The sequence below is a fragment of the Lithobates pipiens genome, unplaced genomic scaffold (assembly GCF_037356315.1).
Source record: "Lithobates pipiens isolate NorthernLeopardFrog02 unplaced genomic scaffold, aLitPip1_a1.2 Scaffold_19, whole genome shotgun sequence".
Taxonomy (NCBI): Eukaryota; Metazoa; Chordata; class Amphibia; order Anura; family Ranidae; genus Lithobates; species Lithobates pipiens.
Window position 1 is genome coordinate 578,465,431 of NW_027507764.1, and position 19,890 is coordinate 578,485,320.

General features: G+C 45.3%; 1 protein-coding gene across 1 annotated transcript in view; it reads right to left on the reverse strand.

The window, feature by feature from the left end:
* LOC143998115 (uncharacterized) overlaps positions 1-19,890 on the reverse strand; it is a 195,754-nt gene that overhangs the window by 22,540 nt on the left and 153,324 nt on the right. The window contains exons 23-27 of the mRNA XM_077493859.1: positions 19,669-19,776; positions 18,079-18,276; positions 13,281-13,487; positions 10,001-11,369; positions 3,079-3,228 (exon numbers count right to left, since the gene is read on the reverse strand). Of these exons, the coding sequence (XP_077349985.1) occupies positions 3,079-3,228; positions 10,001-11,369; positions 13,281-13,487; positions 18,079-18,276; positions 19,669-19,776 (2,032 nt within the window). The remainder of the gene's footprint in view (positions 1-3,078; positions 3,229-10,000; positions 11,370-13,280; positions 13,488-18,078; positions 18,277-19,668; positions 19,777-19,890) is intronic.

Consider the following 19,890-nt stretch of genomic DNA (forward strand, 5'->3'; position numbering starts at 1 on the left):
GCAATGTACAGGGATGGGGACAATTGTAGACACTTAGGTTGAACTGGATGGACTGGTGTCTTTATTCAACCTTACTAACTATGTAACTATGTTACATGCTGCACACCTGTATGGTCTACATGCAAAAAAAAAAGATTTTGTTAGATAACATTTTTAATTTGATATGTGGTCACTAGGGATGAGCCGAACACCCCCCTGTTCGGTTCGCACCAGAACCTGCGAACAGACCTAAACTTCGTGTGAACTTTAGAACCCTATTAAAGTCTATGGGACTCGAACGTTCACAATCTAAAGTGCTCATTTTAAAGGGTAATATGCAGGTTACTGTCCTAAAAAGTGTTTGGGGACCCGGGTCCTGCCCCAGGGGACATGGATCAATGCAAAAAAAAGTTTTAAAAACGGCCGTTTTTTCAGGAGCAGTGATTTTAATAATGATTAAAGTGAAACAATAAAAGTGTAATATTCCTTTAAATTTCGTAGCTGGGGGGTATCTATAGTATGCCTGTGAAGGGGCGCATGTTTCTGGTGCTTAGAACTGTCCCTGCACAAAGTGTCATTTGTGCAGGAAAAAAAGTCTTTTAAAATCACTTGCGGCTATTGTCGGGTCCCGTAATACAGAGAACACTCAATGAGTGTTCTCTGCATTAGCCGACAATTCATTCATTCATTGATTAAAAAATAAAATTAAAAAAAGTGTGGGGGTTCCCCTAAATTCAATTACCAGGCCCTTCAGGTCTGACATGGATATTAAGGGGAACCCCGTGTCAAATTTTTTAAAAAAAATTGACGTGGGGGTCGCCCTAAATATCCATAACCAGACCCTTCAGGTCTGATATGGATATTAAGGGGAACCCCGCATCAAATTTAAAAAAAAATTGATGTGGGGGTCCCCCTAAAAATCCATATCAGACCCTTTATCCGAGCACGCAACCTGGCAGGCCGCAGGAAAAGAGGGGGGGGGCGAGAGAGCGCCCCCCCTCCCTCCTGAACCGTACCAGGCCACATACCCTCAACATTGGGAGGATGCTTTGGGGGTCTGTGACCCCTCAAAGCACCTTGTCCCCATGTTGATGAGGACAAGGGCCTCATCCTCACAACCCTGGCCGTTGGTTGTGAGGGTCTGCGGGCGGGGGGCTTATCAGAATCTGGAAGCCCCCTTTAACAAGGAGACCCCCAGATCCCGGCCCCCCCTGTTTGAAATGGTAAGGGGGTACAAAAGTACCCCTACCATTTTACAAAGAAAGTGTCAAAATGGTTAAATAAGACAAACACACTTTTGAAAAATTCCTTTATTAAAAATAAAAAAAATAAAAAAAAAGATTCCAGCGGTGCTAATCCACTCTTGCTATCCAGCGACGGGTCTCCGGGGTCCAGCGATGGATGATCATATCCAGCGACGGGGGATCTCTCAGTCCAGCGCTGTCCATACATCCTTCTTCTGTCTCCACTCCGGAGACACTGCAGAGATCCCAGCGCTGACGTTTCTTATATTAGGAGGGCGGGGCCACCCGTCACCTGACCCCGCCCCTCTGACGCTGGAGAGGGAAGCCAGGGGTTCCCCAGTGACGTGTGGGTGACCCCGCCCCCTCTGATGTAACGCAGGTTTCCGTTACATCAGAGGGGGCGGGGTCACCCACACGTCACTGGGGAACCCCTGGCTTCCCTCTCCAGCGTCAGAGGGGCGGGGTCAGGTGACGGGTGGCCCCGCCCTCCTAATATAAGAAACGTCAGCGCTGGGATCTCTGCAGTGTCTCCGGAGTGGAGACAGAAGAAGGATGTATGGAAAGCGCTGGACTGAGAGATCCCCTGTCGCTGGATATGATCATCCATCGCTGGACCCCGAAGACCCGTCGCTGGATAGCAAGAGTGGATTAGCACCGCTGGAATCTTTTTTTTATTTTTTTTATTTTAAATAAAGGAATTTTTCAAAAGTGTGTTTGTCTTATTTAACCATTTTGACACTTTCTTTGTGAAATGGTAGGGGTACTTTTGTACCCCCTTACCATTTCAAACAGGGGGGGGCCGGGATCTGGGGGTCTCCTTGTTAAAGGGGGCTTCCAGATTCTGATAAGCCCCCCGCCCGCAGACCCTCACAACCATCGGCCAGGGTTGTGAGGATGAGGCCCTTGTCCTCATCAACATGGGGACAAGGTGCTTTGAGGGGTCACAGACCCCCAAAGCATCCTCCCAATGTTGAGGGTATGTGGCCTGGTACGGTTCAGGAGGGAGGGGGGGCCGCTCTCTCGTCCCCCCCTCTTTTCCTGCGGCCTGCCAGGTTGCGTGCTCGGATAAAGGGTCTGATATGGATTTTTAGGGGGACCCCCACATCAATTTTTTTTTTAATTTGATGCGGGGTTCCCCTTAATATCCATATCAGACCTGAAGGGTCTGGTTATGGATATTTAGGGGGACCCCCACGTCAATTTTTTTTTTAAATTTGACACGGGGTTCACCTTAATATTCATGTCAGACCTGAAGGGCCTGGTAATTGAATTTAGGGGAACCCCCACGCTTTTTTTTTTTTTTTTTTTTTATCAATGAATGAATGAATTGTCGGCTAATGCAGAGAACACTCATTGAGTGTTCTCTGTATTACGGGACCCAACAATAGCCGCAAGTGATTTTAAAATACTTTTTTTCCTGCACAAATGACACTTTGTGCAGGGACAGTTCTAAGCACCAGAAACATGCGCCCCTTCACAGGCATACTATAGATACCCCCCAGCTACGAAATTTAAAGGAATATTATTGTTTCACTTTAATCATTATTAAAATCACTGCTCCTGAAAAAACGGCTGTTTTTAAAACTTTTTTTGCATTGATCCATGTCCCCTGGGGCAGGACCCGGGTCCCCAAACACTTTTTAGGACAGTAACCTGCATATTACCCTTTAAAATTAGCACTTTAGATTTCTCCCATAGACTTGTATAGGGTGTTCCGGCTTTTCGAATTTGCTGCGAACAGCCCAAATTGTTCACTGTTCGCTGAACAGGCGAACGGGCAATGTTCGAGTAGAACATGAGTTCGACTCGAACTCGAAGCTCATCCCTAGTGGTCACCACAGAAATGGCTAGTTACCTTCTGGTGAAACCTGCATGGTTCTCTTGGCAGTGGTCCTAACCCATCCGAATGACGAGTGGGCCAATAAGTCTATAGAGTGAGTGTCCGGGAAGACCTCTACCTCTTCCTCGTTCATTAGCGTTCTAGCATTAGCCGAGCACATCTTTCCTGTGAAAAAAGGACAAGTATTGATTGACAATGAGAGGAATTTCAAGTGAAAGAGGTTATTTAGGTGACACCATTTACCAAGCCTTGCTGACACTGCCAAGCTGTAAAAGGAGAACATCTCAAACGCGTGTTCTAAAGTGTTGTTTACTCCGGCTCGGGGGCTAAGATGTTATTTCAGCACATGCTGACCTTTAATAAACAATAGTGATGAAAGCATGTCTGAGCCCCTCTGGTGCCATGGTACTTGTGTCTGAACTTTTGTATGAAAACAGCCCTTTGTTGCACAACTCATGGCAATATGGAAATCCTAAAAGAATTGTTCTGAAGGGTATCCATTGACGTGAAGACAGGTTGAATTTTTGCAAGCGTAAACACTCAGCTAAAGCATTACTTTTTTCCCTCCAAAGTTCATAAGCAGTGTCAGAGCTTCGTGCATAGATGTTATAGGCTTGGAGAAAGCATGGCTTGGGGCATGCCCACCCTTTCCAACTCCTACCAGAAGCTATGACTTTTATAGGCAGCACCTACAGTTCTGGGTGTGTTGGTGGTGATAGCTGTGTGTCTTCGTAATCCAGGACTGGCCACTATCAAAAGAGAAGCCTCACTTCCTTTTTTTAAGGTTGAACTTAAAGGGATTGTAAAGTGATTTAAAAATAAATAAATAAATAACATGTTATACTTACCTCCACTGTGCAGCTCGTTTTGCACAGAGGGGCCCTGAACCTGCTCTTCGGGGGTCCAGCGGCGGCTGTCTCCCGCAGGTGCTTCCTCCCGCAGGTGCTTCTCACGTTCATGCGAGCTCCCTCGCATGGTGAGAAGCAACTGCGGGCGCGCTCCCGTGATACAGCGAGCAGCTATAGCTGCTCGCTGTATCACACAGCCCCGCCCCCGGTGCTCCGCGTCAGTGGATGTGATTGACAGCAGCGCGAGCCAATGGCTGCGTTGCTTTCCATCCATCCACTCCAGCCAATCAGCGGCCAGGCTGAACGGTGGAAAGGACATCGGGGAACGAGCGCGGGACTTTCAAGGGGTGAGGTAAGTAAAACAGGGGGCCTGGGGGTGCAGGCACTGTCAGATGTTTTTTCACCTTAATGCATAGAATGCATTAAGGTGAAAAAACATTTACCTTTACAACCCCTTTAAATCAAAATTGAAATTAGTAAAAAGATAGGAAAGTAATATTTAGTGGTTTTACACATTACTTTAGTTACTTCCTGATTTCCAGGCCTAGCCAATGATAATTTAGCTAAGTACCTCCTCCTGTCTGCATGCCTGAGCTAAGGGCAAAGGGATTTCAGGAAGTAAACGCAACATGAATCATCTTCCCACACTCAAGAAATACTAGGGAGGTGTTTTTCAAAGTGACTTCTTATCAAAATAAAGCATGGAGACATGGCTGGATGAGGGAGTTTACTTTGAACATTAAAAATGAATTAAATAGTGTTTTTGGTTTGTGGTGCTCGGATACAGTGTAGTTCCACTTTAATATATTTTGTTCCCCAGGGGACAAAGTACATGAAGTACCGTGTCTCATGTTCCAATGTGCTGTCTAAGCCCTTGTACACACGGTCGGAGATTCCGATGGAATCTGTCCGATCGGACTGTTTTGTCGGATAATCCGACTGTGTGTGGTCTACATCGGACTGTTTCCATCGGAGTATCCGACGGACCCAGTTTTCCAACAACATGATCCGATTGGACCTTGTCCGATCATGTGTAGAGAATTTCCGATCGGACAAAGTGCCACGCATGCTCAGATCAAATTCCTACACCAAAGCTATTGGCTACTAGCCTGAACGTAGTCCCGTCATAACGAAATAACGTCATCACGTTCTGAACGATCGGGCATTCCGACAACTTTGTCCGACCGTGTGTATGCAACAGTTTCGGACAAAATACAACGGATTTGATTGTCGGAATGTCTGACCGCGTGTACAAGGGCTAAGGCTAGCTCATAGAGGGCATCCTTGCTCCTGCCACAGCCATCCAACAATACGGCAAGCAAGATGGTGGCTTCTTTGCCAGGTGGCACTTTTTTCCCATCTCCAAGCACTTGGCTAAGACAAGCATCTCACAAGGAATGCAGAGGGAGGAGGAATAGTCAGCTAAAATGTTCCAGGCAAGTGCTTGGAGAATGGAGACTAAGAAAAGTGCCACCTGTCAAAGCAGCCGTCTCCTCGCTAGGTGCGTTGTTGGATGGCCATGGAGGGGGGAGGGGCACCCAGTTCGACCATACTAAAAACAAAAATGTCCTGGTGCTGGTCGGAAACCAATTCAGGTATGAAGTTAAAACTCAAAACATATAAAATATTGTCCTATAGAAATGAAGAGTCTATCATTTTTATCATAGATGTATTTTAAATGATAGAGAGAGAATATCAACCAAAAATCCAGAAAAAGCATACAATACAAATGTTATAAACTGAGTTACAGTTCAGTGACTAAAATAAGTATTAGATCCCCAAGCAAAACATGACTTAGTGGATAAAGCCTTATTGGCAAGCATAGAGGTAAGACGTTTCTTGTAGTTGGTGACCAGGTTTGCACACATCTTAAAGTGGGGTGCCCCTAAAAAAAAAAAAAAAAATTAAAAGTCAGCAGCTACAAATACTGCAGCTGCTGACTTTTAATAAATCGGACACTTACCTGTCCCAGGGTCCAGCAATGCGGGGGAACTAAGCCCCCCCTCGTTCCCCGCTCCGCTCGCGGCGCCATCATTCATACTGTGGGCACCCGGCTGTGGCTTCACAGCCGGGCACCCACTGTGCATGCGCTCGCGGCGCCGCGATACGCCGCGCAGTCACCTGGGACACGTGGCAGGTCCCAGGTGACTGTGCGGCGCGAGGGGAAGTGATGTCACCAGCCCGGGCAAGGAAGAAGGCAGACTACGAGGGACCCCCTAGCAACAGGTATTTAGAGGTGAGTAAAAAAAAAAAAATTTCCCCAATTATTTTTTTTACATTTTTTTTTTAAAATTAAAAAAAAAAAAATATTTTTTGGTGGCAACACCACTTTAAGAGGGATTTTGGTCCACTCTTTACTGATATTCTCTAATCTTCTTCGCTTGGCAACTCAAAGTGTCAGCTCCCTCCATAAATTTTCTATAGGATTATAGTCATGACCTTAATGTGCTTCTTCTTGGGCCTCTCCTTTGTTGCCTTGGCGATATGTTTTGGGTCATTGTCATGCTGGAAGACCCATCCGCAACCCATCTTCAGTGTTTTGACTGAGGGAAGAAGGTTCTCATCCAAGATTTTGCGCGTTTTTGTTTTTTTTAAAAGCCAGCAGCTACAAATATTGCAGCTGCTGACTTTTAAAATAGTGACACTTACCTGTCCAGCGCGCCCGCGATGTCTGCACCCGAAGCCGATCTCTCGATCGTCTCTCGGGTGCTGCCGCCGCCATCTTGGGTATGGGAATCAGGAAGTGGAGCCTTTCGGCTTCATTTCCCGGTTCCCTACTGCGCATGCGCGAGTCGCGCTGCGAAATGAAGATGGACCCGCTGCCTCTGGGATCCGTGTGTTTCCCAGCAGGCAGCGGGGGACTTTCGGAAAGGGGCGTAATCTACGCCCCTTTCCGCAGAGATCTATCCAGGAAGTGGGTGCAGATACCTGTACTGTACAGGTACCTGCACCCCCCTCCCCCCTGAAAGGTGCCAATTGTGGCGCCGGAGGGGGGGAGGGTTCCAATGAGCGGAAGGTGCACTTTAGGGTGGACCCTTGCTTTAACTGTAGGGACGGTGTGCTTAGGGTCATAGTCAGCACTTTTCTTCTTCCAAACATGGCGAGTCTTGTTAATGCCAAAGAGCTCAATTTAGGTCTCATCTGACCACAGCACTTTCTCCCAATCATTCTCTGAATCATTTAGGTGTTCATTGCCAAACTTCAGATGGGCCTGTACATGTGCCTTCTTGAGGTGGGGGACCTTGCATGTTCTGCAGGATTTCAGTCCATGGTGGCATATTGTGTTACCAATGGTTTGTTTGGTGACTGTGGTCCCAACTGCCTTGAGATCATTCACAAGCTCCTCCCGTGTAGTTCTGGGCTGATCCCTCACTTTTCTAAGGATCATCCTCACCCCATGAGGCAAAATCTTGCATGAAGCTCCAGACCCGAAGGCGATTGATGGTTATTTTGTATTTCTTCCATTTGCAAATAATGGCTCCAACAGTTGTTTCCTTCTCACCAAGTTTCTTGCTGATGGTCTTGTAGCCCATTCCAGCCATGTGCAGGTCTACAATCCTTTAGCAATTCTTTGGTCTTGCCCGCGTTGGCGAGGAAGAATGGAAGAAAGAGATTCTGTGGACGGGTGTCTTTTATACACATAACGTATTGTCGTTAGGAGCACCTTATTAAATTGACAGGACTAATCTGTGCCAGGATTATTGTTGGTTGGTAGGAGATCAAATTCTTATTTTACTCACTGAACTGCAATTTCATTTATTACATTTGTATTGTGTCTTTTCTGGGTTTTTGGTTGATATTCTGTCTCCATCATGTAAAATACAACTATGATAAAAATGATAGACCCTTCGTTTCTTTGTAAGTGGGAAAACTTACAAAATCTAAATAATAATTTTCACCACTGTATATAAATTCATATATATCTAAAAATTAATTTATAAGAGCCGCAGCTAGCCTTAGACAGCATATAGGAAGATGGGACAAATACCACACTTTTGTGGAGACGACTATTATATACATTTTTATGATATAGGATTTTTATAATTATTTGGGGATGCTCTGCTGAAGCTGACACATAAATTCTGTCACTTCCGCAGAGTAAAGTGCTGGGGGGGGGGGGGGTGGTTGGGTGTTGAGAGTGTGATAGGGGTCACTAGTCACATGACCAGTCCCTGTGAGAAACAGCCGGGGATAGCAGCCAGCCAATCACAAGAACAGGACATCGTTGTCCTGAGTATGTTATGTTAAAATTGATATCAGTCAGCCCTTGTACACACGGTCGGACATTCCGACAACCAAATCCGTCGGATTTTGTCCGAAACTGGTGTTGCATACACACGGTCAGACAAAGTTGTCGGAAAATCCATTCAATCGTAACGTGATGACGTTATTTCGTTACGACGGGACTACGTTCAGGCTAGTAGCCAATAGCTTTGGTGTAGGAATTTGATCTGAGCATGCGTGGCACTTTGTCCGATCGGAATTCTCTACAAACGATCGGACAAAGTCCGATCGGATCATGTTATCGGAAAATTTTATAGCCCAGCTCTAAAACTTTGTTGGTCGGATATTCCGACAGGAACAGTCCGATGGAGCCCACACACGGTCGGATTATCCGACAACACGGTCCGATCGGACATTTTCCTTCGGAATGTCCGACCATGTGTACAAGGGCATATAAAAAAGACACAAACAAATGCAGCTCTATGTTCATGAATACATTAATATTATTATTTTACTGGAAGAAATGACTTGATATCATCCTCTTACAATACTTGTAGAGCAGAAGTCATATCCATATGGAAGCTTTTTTACCGAACAAAAGATTTCTGTCGCACTGTGGCAGTGTTCTAATTTTGCTTACGGGTCCCTGGGCAATGAAAGAATCAGCAGACTGAGGAGCTCATCTCTCTATCACTCTGCCCTCTCAACCTATCAGTATGCACTTTCTACTTCAGCACAAATGATTGGCTCCTTGTGCTGCTTTTCCTACCCAATTCTGAACTCTGTTGTACTTCCTGCCTGCATTTCAAAAATGAATTTACTGGTGTATTATTGAATGCAGAGCTGCCGGCAGTTGAAGTTTAAGCCTCCACTAGTAGCTACAAATTTTAGAGGGTATTAAAATATACTGACCACACATGATACACTATAATACCAAAAGTATTGGGACAGCTGCCTTTAGACGCACAATCAATTTTAATGGCATCCCAGTCTTGGTCTGTAGGGTTCAATATTGAGTTGGCCTACCCTTTGCAGCTATAACAGTTTCAGCTCTTCTGGAAAGGCCGTCCACAGGGTTTAGGAGTGTGTCTATGGGAATATTTGACCATTCTTCCAGAACCTCACTGTCTTCGCTCTAATTCATCCCAAAGGTGTTCTATCAGGTTGAGGTCAGGACTCAACCTTGACTAGTCTTGTGCAGGCTAATCAAGTTCCTCCACCCCAAACTCGCTCATCCATGTCTTTGACCTTGCTTTGTGCACTGGTCTAAATCATTTGGTGGGGGGGGGGGGGGGATCAAGGGTTGGACTTGGCCCCTTAGTTCCAGTGAAGGGAACTCTTCAGGCGTCGGCATACCAAGACATTTTGGTTGATTTCATGCTCCCAACTTTGTGGGAACAGTGTGGGAAGTGTGGCAATGGCCCCTTTCTGTTCCAACATGACTGCACACCAGTGCACAAACAAGGTCCATAAAGACGTGGAGTTTGGGGTGGAGTAAATTGACCGGCCTGCACCGAGTCCTGACCTCAAACCAATAGAACACCTTTGGGATGAATTAAAGTGGAGACTGTGAGCCTGACCTTCTTGTCCACATTAGTGCTGACCTCATAAATGCGCTTCTGGAAGAATGGTCAAACATTCCCATAGACACACTCCTAAACCCTGTGGACGGCCTTTTCAGAAAACCTGAAGCTGTTATAGCTGAAAAGGGTGGGCCAACTCAATATTGAACCTTACGGACTAAGACGCCATTAGAGGTCATGGGAGTGTAAAGGCAGGCGTCCCAATACATTTGGTAATATAGTGTACAAGCACATGGGTTTAGGGACATTATAGTGAAAAACAACAGGCGTTCTCAGTCTTACCTTTATGCTTGCAGAGTAGTTTGATGTAGTAAAACAGGTTTGTAAAAAGGTTGAAAGGAGATGGGGTTCCAGGCTTTCTCGTCATGTCTCTGATGAGTGTGGCTCTTCCAAATTTCCATTCCGTGTCCGACTGAGCTTGTATACGCTGATATGTGTCACTCATCATAGCAATCAGCAGATTGATAAGGACAATGAGAGTTACAATAAGATATACTCCAAATACAAAGCGAACAATGAAAAAGGTGAACTGCGGAGTCCTGCTGAGAGATGGAAGGCTTCCTGGTTCCACCAGGCCAAACAGTGAGAAGAACAAGAGAACAGTGATGTCGATAGGATCCTGGATGTTAGAATCATTTCTAAATGTCATTGTCCCATTAATTGAGAAGTTGGCACTCGGCTCTGGGTAAACTGGCTGGTAGACTGCGGACAGTTGCATGGTGAAGGCCACATGAAACAAAGCAAGGATGACCGCAAACCTTGTCAGATCCTTGATGAGATCTCTTATGATGATTGCCCAAGGTCCAAAGAGGTGGTGGAAAGTGAGGAATTCCAAAAACTGGACAAAAGACAGAGTCATGGCAATGCCAAGGAAAATGTTTCTGGCAAATAGGCAGTGAAGGCGATCGAGGTCCGTAAAGATAAATGCAAGCAGGTGGCAGAAGAAGGCAACAGCAGAAAACCCCAAAACAAACACTCGAATCCAGGCAAGGCCTGCCCGCTCTTGTTGGTGGGTGAGCTCTGAAACCAACATACCCGACAGCCAGGCCAACAAAAGCCATTCGTTCCAATTAGGCACCATATGTCCTTCATGAATGGGGCTCAGTGGAGGATAGACGATGGTCAAGATGAATAATACAAGTAGGAATATGTGAGATGCCAGATAACTCATGAACTTCATGATGGGGATTTTGTTAAACTTGTGCTTGAGAGGTAGAGAAAAGACAAACCAAACCAGTGGGCAGGCTAAAAAGGTAAAAAAGAGAAGGACTAACTTCCAGGCAGTCCAGTCCAAGTTGCCATACCAGACTTCGGTCAAGTACTTCTGAACAGCCGGATGAGCCACCACATTCTTCTGCTCACATTCAATTAAGCAATCCAGTATGGAAGTTCCACGGTGGTCCACGGACCTGAGGATATACCCTGCATTCTTGCTGCCAGATGCTATGGTCAGGAGCTCCGTGGCCATTGTTTCGCTGTATTTGGCAGCGTTGAGCAGGTCCACTGACCGTTCCTTCTCCTTCAGTGCAGCGATATTGAATGCTCTGGAAAGCTTCACCGCGGTATCCAGAGGAGCATTCGAGTTTAGAATGTATTCTTCTATGATTCTGTTGTTGTTCAGCTTTCCACAAACCATTAGGTCAAAAACAAACTGAAGAAAAAAAAAAGAAATAACTATCAAATATTAAAGCAGATACATTAGGCGTTAGTGAGAAATCTGCATACTACAGCAATCTACCCATTAATTTGGGTTGGATTCTCATGAGCTGAGTCACCAACCAACTTCCCAAATCATTTGGGTTCTCCAGAGATGAGATTGACCAAATCGAGTTTGCAGTTCCACCTCTCCCACTAGCATATACAAGCAAGATGGATTCAGCCCTTCAACTCCCTTCTTTATAATTTAAGTAGACTTACACCTAATAGCTCAAACCTTATGTATTTAAATTCTACGGCGAAAGCTATTACACTAAACAGCATGAAAGCCTATAGCTCATACTAAAGAAAAATCGATCAGGTTCTCAGGAGGACCAGTTACCATGTGCTTTCTTCTTTTCACATACATGGGCAGTAAAACTGGCTTCTCATAGCAATGACTAAATTATGAGAACCAGCGATTTTCAGATCACCTGCTCCCCCCTTTAGATTGTAAGCTCTTATAAGCAGGACCCACCTAACCCTTATGCATTGGATTGAATTGTAACCATACTGTGTTCCTTATTTTGTAAATTGCTGTGCAAACTGGTGGCACCATATAAATCCTGTATGCGTAATATTAAGCTTTGACTGGAGCAACTGAGAATTCTGGTGGAGACAACTAAAACCCCAGAGAAAGGCTGGCATAAAATTCTAAATAATAAAGTGTACATATGTCCAGCCAAACCTTGTTTTGCTTAGTTTTGGAATGAGCGGGGAAAGGGTTAGAGTCCCTGTTGGGTTTTTATTGCTATTTGGGTCTTTCCTTTTAACTACTTTTAGAAATTGTAATACTCCCACTCATATGTAAAACATACAGTACAATATGTATACTTTTATTAGTAGATTGGTGATCAGTACACTTCTTCTGAGCCAAGTCTGGAGACCCCAGATGCTTTACTGAGTGGGGGTGGGGGGTCCTCTTTCGGCAACAAAGACTGAACACAGTTTGCATTGGGCTGCCAGACTGGAATAATTGGAGTTACACAAGACCACTGTTGGTGTTGGAAATTGTTGCTGACTTAGAAGATAGCATATGGCACCAGCACAACCTGGATCCATATTACATATACTGAATTTTTCCACATGGATGCATGGTGTGCTGGTGACATAGGCTTTCTTCTAGGTTGACACCAGTTAACCAGCACCAGCAGGATCCTGCAGTACCCTCATACTTCCCAGGAAAGAGTGCAAAAGGAAATTGTTGATGGATGCTTTGTTTTTACCCTTGGGCCCATTCAGTTCTAAAAAGCATTAACGTAGCTATAATATTTAAGCTATGGGCTGCAGTCAACATTAATATGATCCTCTACCCCGGGGTTAGGCAACCTCTGCCCTCCAGCTGTGGTGAAACTACAAATCTCATCAAGCCTCTGCCTCTAGGAGTCATGCCTGTGATTGTCAGGGTCTTACAATGTCTCATGGGACTTGTAGTTTCACCACAGCTGGAGGGCCAAGGTTACCTACCCCTGCTCTACCCTTTATGACCAGGATATAATGCTTGTCTAGTGTGGGGTGGATTTAATAGAGAGTAATACTAACTTATTCCTAAAGTCCCCTGGCAACTAGTACTTCAGTCTTCATTATTTCCCTTCTGGAATGGTGGGAACGTCATCACATTCAATGCAGGAGAAGCAGAGGCTGCTGGTCCTACATTGTATGTGTGACATCAGAGAGAGAAGAAGAGTGACATCCTCAGACTAGCAGAGGGAAAGCCTGCATGATTGTGGAATAGGCTATGTATTTCCCTCCAAGACTAAACAGGCATTATATGATTATATACTGAATAGGATGTAAGGAAGGACATTTCTTAAGCTTACAAGAGATCAACTTTACAATCAAGCCCTATGAAAAGAGGATGACTTACCTTCCTGTCCTCTGTCAGTTTGAGGGTGTTGTGGTTTTTCCTCAGTAAAAAGCTTACTACCTCCTGGTGGTTGTCATCAGCTGCGTACTGGATGGCGGTCTTCCCGTCATTACATTCCAAGGTCGGGTTAGCACCACATTCCACCAGGTAACGCACAGTGTCGAGATAACCAGACTTTGCAGCAAAATGGAGCGGGCACCACCCATTCTACATAAAAAGAATTACAGTCAACCACAAGGGATATAGGTTTGCCTTTGGCAGACAAGTTCTTAAATGACTTTTTTGGCACATGTTGAACACCCAGTGTCATTCAACACAGTTTTTGTATAACCTGAGTATCATGGATACCACCTGTAAATGCATCACGTGCCAGTCTGAGCTCACTGCAGAGAATGTGGCAGTATTCAGGAATGCCCATTACCAAAATACCGGCTGAGGAAGACACCAGGATTGCAGGCGTGTATAGAGAGCCCGCAGAAAAAGCCAGAAGGAATAGGCGTAGGGTGGGCATGACGGGGTTAACAGTGGGAATAGATGGAAGATCAAGGGGAAGTACTAAGGTGCCTAGGGGGAGGGGTTAAGGAAGTTGTTATAATCTCCCGGGGCATGCTGGGAGATAACAGAAGCCTGGAGGAAAAGTTCCCATCCTCCCTCCCCTTTTTAGTGGTAAGGTTGTATGTTAAGTGTTATGTTGGTTTAATTTTTCTTCATGACAGGTTCCGACAATTGGATGTTGTGGCAGAGTGGCGGGTGTTTGGTCTGTGCAGGCGAAGGAGATATGGCAGAAAATAGTTCAGGAACTACCGCTGGATGGGGTCCTGATGGTGGTTTCCGGATAAGAGGTTAGACGGAAAGTGTTATGGGGCACTGCGGACAGCGTTTTGTCTTTGAGCCTTTTTTGTCGGCTTGAGGCCTATGAGTACGCTTGGAGAGGGATGCAGTGTCAGGTTGTTATGGTTTTTCCAGTTGTTTAATAATTTGTAAAAAAGTGTAGCAATAAGAATTATTCTGCAAACTTAGCGAAAAAAAATTATATATCATCCACGTGCATAACCACGTAGGCTCTCGTGATGCCTATGGTAAGTATTATGCTAATAAACACCAAGAAATATTATACCAATTCCATGTGAAATTGCGCTTATATGTATCCAAATATATACAAAAATAAAAACAATCAACATAAAAAAAAAGAAAATTGTAAATATAAAGTCTCTTTTCTTGAAAGAAAGTGTTCAAGTCCCACGTGTGTAGTTAAGTTTCAGATAAACCATCCAATCTTAGAGGGATAACATGCGAACACCCATGTGCCAGTACCACCACCTCAGCAGATGCAGGCTTACCGGATGTATCTGACCCAAAAGAATGTATATTCCAAGGGTCATACACACTTTTATGGTAACTATAGAGACTCAAACTCGCAGGTGCTGGAATGCCAAAAATGACAGAGCAGTTTTTCCCAGACACAAATGGTAACAGCAGGTTTCTCCAATCACATAAAAGGCCCAACTCAGAGTGATGAACACTAGAATGGAGAGATAAGGCCATATAGCGTAATTCCATTTAAAATGAAAATTTATAAAAAAAAATATAGCAACAAACTCACATTTATGTAGTTTATAAAGCGCTTTCAATAAAAAATGGCGGCAGTGGAGTCCTCTCGACGCGTTTCGTCCTTATAGACATTGTCTATGACAGGGGTCTCAAACTGACGGCCCTCCAGCTGTTGCTAAACTACAAGTCCCATGAGGCATTGCAAGGCTGACAGTTACAAGCATGGCTCCCACAGGCAGAGGCATGATGGGACTTGTAGTTTTGCAACAGCTGGAGGGCCGCCAGTTTGAGACCTCTGGTCTAGGACATAGACATCCAACTACTGCTGGATGGGGTCCTGATGGTGGTTTCCGGATAACTGAGGTTAGACGGAAAGTGTTATGGGGCACTGCCGACAGCGTTTTGTCTTTGAGCCTGCTTGTGGGCTTGAGGCCTATGATTACGCTTGGAGAGGGACCGCAGTGTCAGGTTGTTATAGTTTTTCCAGTTGTTTGATAATTGCCTGCACAGACCAATGCCAGATAATGGTTGCTATGCAGAAGTTTTATAGAGTTGTTTATTGGAATTTATTCGTTTATTTGGTTAAATAAAGTAGGCTGCTACGGCCTTTTGTACTCCAACCGGTGTGGTCTACAGTTAATGGGGTAGAAATTCAGGTTGGGGTCTGGAAGCATCATATCTGTTATACTACAGTCATGGAAGAATGAACTTCAACCAACAGTCATTTTATTCCAGTGCAACGATTATCTGTTTACCTCAATCCTTCATTAGTTTGATTAAACTTGTTGATTTCCAGAGTATTCCAACCTCAATTTTCTAATAAAAGTTGCTGAAGGGCTTGTAATGTTGAAGACACTTCGTAACTAATCCAAGCCACTTCCTCAGTTCTAATGAGGGTCAGGAAAATACTACAGCACAGGAAGCATCAACACCTTAATCCAATCACAATGGAATGTGTAGCAGTTGAGTGTCCAAGAATGGGATGGAAGACGTGAAAGTTGCGGAGTCAGGACCTCTGCCCAGTTGTTAATTCTTCAATTGACTTGGCTGAAGGTGTGAATTGGTGACAAAGAAGTGGATTTATTGAGCTACCAAATGTATTTAACATTATGGAACAAGTCCAACTGAATGTGACCATGTACTACTAGATAAACCATGATCTGGATAAATGAAATCCTACAGAAACATTGATGATTGTCTGTGAAGGTTCTCATTTATGGTGGTCATCATGGTATATCTAGTAGTGATTAGTCCCATTAAAGGTTAAGTAGGGCCAAGGCCTTTTTGGCTATACTTCTTCTGTGGGCCACAGAAGTGCACTTCATTCTCCACTCCTGTGACCCAGATTCAGCTGACAGTGGGCTAAAGTCCGCTGTTGGCTGATGTCACTCACCCGGTTTACAGTTTACAGCTTTACAGTCAGGATCCACCAAAATGCCTGGATCGGTACCTGGATCAGCCTCTCAGCAAACTGCTGGGAGCAGTGGCGTAACTAGAACCTTCAGGGCCCCGATGCAAGAAACCACGAAGGGCCCTCCTGAACCCCAGCCAGGGCCCCTCCCTCCGAGTCGGCGGTGGAACTCCAGGGCGTGGTCACAGGTATGACCTTTGTGAGCCCTGTATTTCCACCACTGGTATCAGTAGTTTTTTATTTATTTATTATAATTTTTTTAGGTGCCCCATTGGGGGACTGTCCCTAGGCAGGATGGGGTCCTCGTCCCCAGAAGAGATGAGGTACTTTTCTCCAGGGCAGATGAAGTTACTGCCCCCAGGTGAGAAGGGGTCGCTGTCCCCAGGGGAGGTGGGGGTCCCTGTCCCCACGTGAGAAGGGGTCCCTGTCCCCAGGGGGAGATGGAGGGGGTATGTAATGGGGTGTGGGGGATGGGGTCCTCTCACTCACCATGACCAAGCTGTAGGCCGTGCACTCATCCATGTTGGCCTGGGCTCCATCCAGTGTGCTGGACGGGCGATCAGCATATCTCCCAGAAAGACCTTTCATCCTCTGTGTATGACGGGGGAGGAGGGGGGCTGGCAAACAAGCCTGCAGTGTCCTCCGGGGGGCTCTCATAGGGCTGCACTGTATCTGTGTGCTTAAAGTTTGTTTACCCGGGAGAAGTGTGCAGTGTGGGTTGGACTCGGGGGGGGGGGGGACTCTGGCTGGGGAGAACAGACATCGGACTGAGTGGCAATGCATGGAGCAGGAGAGGGGTACTCTGAGGAGCCGGCCGAGGACACAGGTCAGGCGGGAATGCACAACAAAAGAGCAGCCAGTGCAATAGTCTAGCATGGAGCTCTGCTAGTCACCCTCCACCTCCAGCCATCCGTGTGCATGGTGCACTGGTACCCCTAGCTGCCTATGCTGCTGCCGGCCATATGTAGAGGGGGCTGCATGGGCCCCCTGCATCACAGGGCCCGGTTGCGGTCGCGACTGCTGTACCCCCTATAGTTACGCCCCTGGCTGGGAGACTGAGCCAGCCACTCCTGCCCCCGCCACAGCCAAGCGCTCCAGTGAGAGCTGGAAGGGCAGAGCAGAGAGCGCATGACCTACAGTAGTCTTTGATTGCTCAGTTCTCGGTCTAGATTTAAAATGTCTATGCACCCCCCCCCCCCCCTCTTCCCCATCCCTCCTTTTTTTCTATTACTCTCTTGCCTTTATCTCTGTTCTCACTCTTTTTCTGGGCAGCGGTCTCACACCTGCTCATGAGATTCTTATGTCAGGGCTCGAAATGAGACTTTGGCGTATCTGCCTTATGGAACATGGCACAGATGTCAGTACCGGTACGGACCAGTTGGGTTTTACCTGCGAAGACAGTGGACAGGGCATGTTAGGTTGATGGATTATATGTTGCCATGCCTGTATACGTATAGTGAGTTTGTGAGGCTGCGACCTCTTTTCTCTTCTTTTTGTTTATTTCTTGTTGTCTGTTTGGGGGTCTTCCCCGTATGTGTGTTCTTATTCTTCAAAAAACTAATAAAATTGATATTTGCAAAAAAAAAAAATGTCTATGCAGCACAAACTTTAATTTTTATTTTTTAATATAGGAAAGTTTAGAGCTCCTGTTGTGTTTTTACTGCTAGCTGGGGCTCATTTAGATAGATTTCCCTTCAAATCCGGTAATACCAATTTAACCAAACAGGAAGTGAGAGAATATCTGGAATGAGGACACAGACCGCAATAAAAATCTGACAGAGGTTTCCCCTACTTTACTTTAAAAAAAAAAAGCAAAAAATAAAAAATCATTAGTACCTTGTCAGTCACATTGATGTCAGCTCCTTGTCCAATCAGAGTTCTTAGCATCTCATTGTGGCCATTAGCCGCTGCCAAGTGGAGACATGAGCATCCTCGGCTGTCTATCATGTTCAGCTGAGATGTTGATTTACTCAGAAGCAGCCCGACAACTGCTGTGTGACCATTCTGAGCCGCAAGATGAATAGGCGTAGATCCCTTGGGTGGAAGGTGAGCAAAAAGAAAAATAATCTTTATGATATATATCATATATTTATGTAGTAGTTTACACCCCTGAAAGAATCCAAAGTCTTCTTCTGAAGCTGGCACTTCAAGCACTGTCTATCTCCTGGTCCTCCAATGCACTCAGTGGTTCCTCCTGCGGACTTTCATATCTCTACTGGGTCCTATAGTGACATTGAGATTGGTCGGAGGAACCAATGAGAATACCAGGGAACCAGGAGACAGACACTCCTGAAGTTTTGGATTTTAGATGTCCTCTTGAACTGTGGGAGCTTGTTTATTGCCCTTGCTTTGCAGCACTGGGACCCTTGGTGCAAATCCTAGACAGGACACTATCTCAATGGAGCGTGCATCTTTCTGATGGAGAGGCAAATATACATGGGGGGGAGCTCTGAGGGGAACATAAATATGGGGGCTTTGAGGGGGACATAAATGTGTGTGAAGGGGGCTTTAAGGGGGACACAAATGTGCATGGAGATGCTCTGAGGGGGACACAAATTTGCATGAGAGGGTTTTGAGGAGGACACAGATGTGTGAGGGGGACACAAATGTGCATGGGGGAGAGCTCTGAAGGGGACACAAATGTGCATGGGGGAGAGCTCTGAAAGGGACACAAATGTGCGTGGAGGAATCTAAGGGGGGCACAAATGTGCATTCGATTATCTGAGGGGGGCTCTGGAAGGGAAATACATGTGCATGGGGGTGTGATGGGGACACAAATGTGTGTGAGAGGGTCTATGAAGGAGACACAAATAAGTGGGGAGGGTCTGATAGGCACACAAATGACTGTGGGGGAACCCTGATAGGGATGCCAATTTGCATGGAGATTTTGCATGGAGGAGGGCTATCATGGGGACACAATTGTGTGGGAAGACTGACAGGAACAAAGATGTAAGGCCCGAGAAGTTTCGTCCCAGTGCAGGAAGCTCCGGCATTTAAAGGAGAAAGGAGCACGAACCAGCTGCTTGTCCAGTTTTATCTTATTCTGCTGATTATTTATAAATAACTGATTTTATTTTTACAAATTTGTGTAAAATATACAATGTGGCCCTCAAAATGAATAGTTTGGAGACCCCTGATCTACAACATGGCCATTACAATATGTACAAGTTCTCACAGTTAGAATATTATCATTCTTTCAACAAAACATTTCCATCCTGATCCAAATTTTCTCATCACTATGGTAAAAAAAAAAAAAAAAAAAAATGAACATTGATTTAACCCCATTAAATGAAAGATTATTCAGAAAATGAAAATCTAACAAAATTCAACTAGTGTATAGCCAGTTTAAAGATTATCATATTTGTTTGTTTAAATGTGCTTAAATTAGTAAAGACAGTTGACTTTTTACGTTTTAAGTGTGGTTACCTGCCGACTGGTTGCAGCATCGACCTGAATTCCTGGGCAGTTCAGCAAAAGCCGTACAAGACTTTCATGGCCAGATTGGGAAGCCATGTGCAATGGAGTGTATCCAGACTGCAGCAGAGAATAACAGAAATCAATTCTCATATTGGTTAGAAATAGGAAATGTAACCACTTCAGCTCTCCTACCTACGGACCCCAGCAATTTTTACATTATAGCACACCTCC